Genomic DNA, 6000 nt, shown 5'->3' on the forward strand with positions numbered 1-6000 from the left:
AAAGAATCTGTCACCACTTACAGCCCTCAGTGGACTGAGAGCAGAACTATGAAGGGAACCAGGAGTTCTGAGCTACATTGAGTTGACTGACTGACTCCAGGCTGGGCTGTGGCAAGAGCGCCCACACGGTCCATCTGTCCCTTTGCTGTGCCTGGCAGGTCAGACATGGAGGCTCTGAAGCGGGAGCTGCAAGTGCTGTCAGAGCAGTACTCCCAGAAGTGCCTGGAGATTGGCGCCCTGACACAGCAGGCCGAGGAGCGTGAGCACACTCTGCGTCGTTGCCAGCAGGAGGGCCAGGAGCTGCTGCGCCACAACCAGGTAGGCCTGACCCAGGTATGGTGGGAGTGGGCGCAGTGGGGCAAGCGCCCCTGCCCTGACCGTCCATCCCCACCCCCACCCAGGAGCTGCACGCCCGCCTGTCAGAGGAGATCGACCGGCTACGCAGCTTCATCGCCTCTCAGGGCAACAGCTGTGGGCGCAGCAATGAGCGGAGCTCCTGTGAGCTGGAAGTAAGCACCTTCTCCTCTGTCCCTCCCATGAGGGGCAGCCTGTGGTTCAGGGGCCTAGTAGATTGCTCCACAACAGGCTGAGCGTCACCTGCAGCAGGAATACCAAGATTCTGAGGGTCTGGGCCCCAGCCAGGGGAGGCCGGCCCAGTTAAGACTGAATTCCTGCGGCCCACACAGCAGCCAGAGGCGGTCCTCCTGTCCAGTCCTGTCACCTACTGCTGTGGGTCCCCGGCAGTCATCTGTAAAATGGTACCGCCCTTATTATGAGAAGCTGGAGTGAGAAAGCTTATATGTGATCCCACGTTCACCCTAGCATTTGATTTATTTTATTATCTGTGCCTAGAACTTCTGTTAAGTCTTTCATTGCCATTATCTCATCTTCCAACAGTCCTATGAGTTCAACACTGTACTGTCCCTGTTGGACAGATGAGAAAAGAGAAGCAGGGAGGTCAAGTGCCTTCCTGAGTATTGTGGAGCTGGGATTTGCACCAGGCAGTCGGCCTCCAGTCTAAACTTTTAGGCTTCACCATCCTAGCAGAGCTCGTGTCCCCTTTGACAAGTCAGCAGCCTTGCCCCTCAGGATTAGGAGTCAGCAGAATGGCTTGCCATGATCACATAGCTCTCAGTTATAGTGGGGTCATAGCACAGCCTCCTTTTGACCCCCTCACCCCCAGCTGAGATCCTGGCGCTGTTGTTGGGGCTACAGCCAAGATGACAGCAAAAATCCCACTCGGGGTGTGGAAGGGATGACAAGCAAGGAAAGGGGAGCAGAGATCAGAGTGGTTTCCTGGGGGAGGTGGCCTCTGGGATGTAGGTCTTGGTGCAGGTTGGTGCTGGGTGGGGAGGAGCCAGGCTGTGGGCACTGTGGACCTGGGTAGCTCTGGCTTCTGGCCCAGAGTCAGCCTGGCACCTGTACCCCCAGGTGTTGCTGAGAGTGAAGGAGAACGAGCTTCAGTACCTGAAGAAGGAAGTGCAGTGCCTCCGAGATGAGCTCCAGGTGATGCAGAAGGTAGGCAGGAGCAGTAGGGATAAGGTGCTCTGGAGCCACCTGAGCAGCCTGTGCGATCTGCCCAGAGCCAGGTGTCCTCTTTGCTTCATCCTCTCCTCAGCACAAAACAGTGCTGTTTGTTTTGTTTTGTATTGGGCAGTGCTGGGGTTTGAACTGAGGGCTTCATTCTTGCCAAGCAGGCACTCTACCACTTGAGCCACTCTGCCAGCTTTTAAACAGTACTGGCGATTGAACCCTGGGCCTTGCACTTGCTAGACAATTGCTTTGCTGCCACTTGAGCTGTAACCTGATCCTGATTGCTCTTGTTTTTCAAATAGGGTATTGCTAACTTTTCCCAACTAACCTTGGGATCACCACACTGGCTTATCTATTTTTATTGAGCACCTACTATGAGCCAGGCACCATGCTAGGTGCTGGGGACACAGCTGTGAACAAACAGACCCAAATCCCTGCCTTGTGGAGCATGCATTCCCATGAGGAACAGGAGGCATTGCCAGCAGTCAGGAGGGCTGGATTCCAGCCCGAGTCTGAATCTGTGCCATGCCTAGCCCACCCTTGGCTGCCCTGTCCTTGCACTGGCCCATTTTGGGTAGCAGTGGACTTGCAGGGGCTGAGTGTGTGTGAGCCAGCACTGTGCTCACTGCGCTTGATGAACAGGCCCCATGAGCTCGTGGAAAGGCCCACGCTCTGGGCCACATTGATCTGGTTCTCACACTGGCCACTCACTGCCCTGGGGTCTTAGTTAAAGGCCTCACCTCCCACAAGCTTCAGCCCTCACTCTTCCGATGGGGTGAAAATGACTGTGCAACCCAGTCACCAGGAAGTGCTGGGAGGAGTGCCAGGGCTTGGGCAGCTCAGGGACCCCTGGAGGGATGAATCGTGGGGTCGGGGGGGCCTGGCTGCTCTGCTGTCAGCAAGGAGTAGACTAGGGCTTTATGTGCCAGTAGGGTCTTGAAGGGTGGCTCAGTCCTTATGGTCCCTTCCTGCCTCAGGACAAGCGCTTCACCTCTGTAAAGTACCAGGATGTGTACGTTGAGCTGAACCACATCAAGACGCGGTCAGAGCGCGAGATTGAGCAGCTGAAGGAGCACCTGCGCCTTGCCATGGCCGCCCTGCAGGAGAAGGAGTCCATGCGCAATAGTCTGGCCGAGTAGAGGTGGGTGCCCGGGCGCTGCAGGGTGAGCAGGGGGAGTCACCACGAACAACCTGCTGGTCCCCCTGAGCCAGCAGGTCCTTCTCCTGGCCTCTCTTTTCCCATCTGAAAATGGCACCATGACACCAGCTACACAGGATTGTCAGGGATGGTCAGATTTGAGCCAGAGCTGCTCTTTTCAACTTGCACTCTGAATTGCTCTTTCTCCGAGGCGAGAAGGTACAGGTGGCTCACGATCCCAAGCCCTGCTTCTTAGCCAGGGCTGCTGCCCCTCCTCGGGCTGGTGATAGATTGCACATCCACCTTCATACTCACAGTGTTCCTCCCCCTGAGCTGCTCACCACCACCGATGCTGACCGTGGCTGTACTTTGTCCTGCCTACACTTAGAGTCATTCTTTCCTCCACTGCAGTACTAGGGATTGAACCCAGGACCTCTCACATGCTAGGCAAACACTCTACCACTTGGGCCCTGTCCCCAGCCCTTTTATTTTTGTTTCTGAGATAGCATCTCGCTAACTTTACTCAGGTCTCAAGCTCAATCCTCCTGCCTCCGCCTTCTGGTATCTGGTACTACAGGTGTGTACTACTGTGCCCGGCTTTCTTACAGCTGTTCTTGCTTCAGCAGGGCTTGAAGCATTTTATGATGCCTTCCCCAACACTTCCCCTCCCTACCCTGAGTGTCCTCTTTTTTGACAAGTCTCAGGACTTCCTAAGGCACGGGCAAAAGTCATTTACAGAGGGCCAGGCTATTTTGTGGAGACGCCCCACAGAGCTGACTTGCCTGGCCTTTAACTTGGAGTATGGAAGGCCTTTCCTTCTCACCCCCTTGCCTGGCATCAGCACCTGTCCTTGTCTTCCAGGTTATCGGGTCTAGACCAGCTGCAGACCCTCCAGCCTCATGGACCAGTCACCCTCCTTCCCTGATGGGTAGAAGACAGAAGCCAAGCTTTCTCCTTACCCTGTGGGCCACACGTGCACTTGTACCCATTACACACACACACACACACACACACACACACCACACACACACATATACACACTGCGTATCTGAGCGCGCCCCTCGCACTGGGTCTTAACTTGCACCTTCTTCAGGATTTTATATGTGAAGAGATTTTTATATAGTTTTTTTTTCCTTTTTTTTTCTCTAAAACACTTTATACTTTTTAAAAAAGCAGTTCCTGGTGGCGTGTGCTTCCAGGACTGGCTCCTCTCCCTCTCCAGCCCCCTGCTTGGGCTTCTGGGCCTCAGCCTTCTCCTGAGGGTCCCTTGAGGCCCCCCAGGAACCACGACAGGTTGACGGGGAGAGAGACACAAGTAGCAGCCCCCTCTTCCTGCCCTACCTCCTACTAACTCCTGCCCTGGGTGGGCCCGCACCTTGGGATCTGGACAGAGGGATGATTGGACAGAGGGAGCCAGCAGCTGTCCCTACAGCCCTACCCACTCTGAGGAGTCCTGGGCATGGAACTGCTGGCGCCACCAGTGAAGACACTTCTCTCCTGCTCCATGAACCCTCTTAACTTAATAAAACCTTCCAGCAGCTCTGGTGTCCTGGATGGCCATACAGGCTGGGAGGTAGGGACTAGGGTTTCTTAAAGTGGCTCTCCCACCCATCCACCAGCACCCCACCCTTCCTGAAGTGGGGATGTGGGTGTCTGAGGGTAGAGCTGCAAATCCAGTTCCTGCAACAGCAGCAGCAGCAGGAAGCATGTCAGAAGTACCCAGCCAGCCCTGCCCTGACCTTCTGAGTCAGAATCTGTACTATAGCGTGGTCCCCACAAGTTACAGACAGCTTATGATCGGAAAAACCCTGCAGTTGTAAAGAGGGCTGGAGCTGAAACTGCCCCTGATTGACTTTGGGCAAGTCACAGCCTCAATATGCTTCTTGGGCAAATGGGTGACTTTTAGTCCTGGTACTAGATTGAGGCTATGTCCAGAGGCCATGCCCAGCCCTCAGTGTGGGGTTAGAGAGGACAGTGGATCAGGACAGGTGTCATGGCTGGCTGTGATGGTCATGCTCGCATGTGGGGCTGGAAGGAGGCCCTGTTTCTCAGCCACAGAAACCACATTGGGTTCATTTCCAGAAGGTTATAAGAACCCAGAGGAGACCCCCAGGAGCCTGCAGCTACTTTAAGCCAATGACATGCAAGGGAAGTCCTCGGTAGGGGCGGAGAAATCATCCTGAAAGATCTTTTCTGCTCTCTATTCTTGGTCAGGCCATGAGATGAACCCAGGGCCTGTTGGATGTTAGGCAAGCACCTCACCATTGAACTACACTTGTGATGCAGGGCTTGTCTTAGGAGATGACGAACATCACTAAGCCACGTGATGTCTGTGACTGGCTGGCCTGCCATCCACATAGTTGAGTCCTGAGCTCGTCCTCAACCATCCTCCCAGAAAGTCCTTTCTCCTGCCCTCAACTTCCACCACTGGTGAGCAGAAAAATAACCAGGCCACCATGGGAAGATGGCCCACATGATAAGTCACCAGCACGCCACACCTTTTATCTAGAAACAAAGGCTTCTAGATAAAAGGACAGACAATACCGAATGCTGGCAAGGACACAGAGCACTGGATTCTTGGCTGGCGTGGCAGCCATTTCAGGCAACTGGCAGTTTCTCACCAAGTGGAACATAATCCGCTCTGGCTAGGCGCACATGTGCTGCAGATGCACCCAGGGGAAGTGAGAGTTAAATCCATTGCGTGGCTGGCGGTGGTACTCCTGTCAGCCTTACTCAAAGCAGCCCGAGTCCAGGAACAGTACAGTTGTCCGTCAGCAGAGTAAATTGTGTATATTTATATATTACAAAACTGTGGCAATAAAAAATTAGTTATGTTCAAAAACATTCATGAATCTTCCAGACATACTGTTAAGCAAAAGAAGCCACAGAGGGGATCTGCTATAGGATTCCATTTACCTGAAGTTCATGACAGACAGAATGCACTATGGTGACAGTCCTCAGAACACTGGACGCCTGGGAGCTGGGTGGTGGGGATTGCCTGGCAGTGGACACAAGGGGACTTTCTGGGGCCAAAGTGCCTCGATCTGTTACAAGCACATGGGGAAAGTATCATGCTGTACAAAGCTTTGTACAAATTGTCTTGATAGGAAAAAAAACTTTGTTGTTGTGGTTCTGGAGTTTGAACTCATGGCTTCGTGCTTGCTAGGCAGGCACTCTACCACTTGAGCCATTCCACCAGCCCAGAACACCTGCTTTTAAAAAGAAGCCAGGAGCAGGAGGTACAACTCATGGCAGACCATTTGCTGGCATGCACAAGGCCCTGGATTCGATCCTCAGCACCACCAAAAAAAAAGAAATCTAGATATTCT

At 53.7% G+C, this 6000-nt stretch overlaps 1 protein-coding gene across 2 annotated transcripts in view; it reads left to right on the forward strand.

Annotated features, from left to right (window-relative positions):
* Triobp (TRIO and F-actin binding protein) overlaps positions 1–4211 on the forward strand; it is a 61710-nt gene extending 57499 nt beyond the window's left edge. For both annotated transcript variants that reach the window (XM_074084454.1, XM_074084453.1), the window contains 5 exons: positions 159–318; positions 402–509; positions 1432–1518; positions 2511–2674; positions 3533–4211. In XM_074084454.1, coding sequence (XP_073940555.1) covers positions 159–318; positions 402–509; positions 1432–1518; positions 2511–2672 — 517 coding nt within the window. In that variant the 3' untranslated portion in view covers positions 2673–2674; positions 3533–4211. The remainder of the gene's footprint in view (positions 1–158; positions 319–401; positions 510–1431; positions 1519–2510; positions 2675–3532) is intronic.
* Positions 4212–6000: the final 1789 nt, after the last annotated feature.

Source organism: Castor canadensis, chromosome 8 (genome assembly GCF_047511655.1).
Source record: "Castor canadensis chromosome 8, mCasCan1.hap1v2, whole genome shotgun sequence".
Lineage (NCBI taxonomy): Eukaryota > Metazoa > Chordata > Mammalia > Rodentia > Castoridae > Castor > Castor canadensis.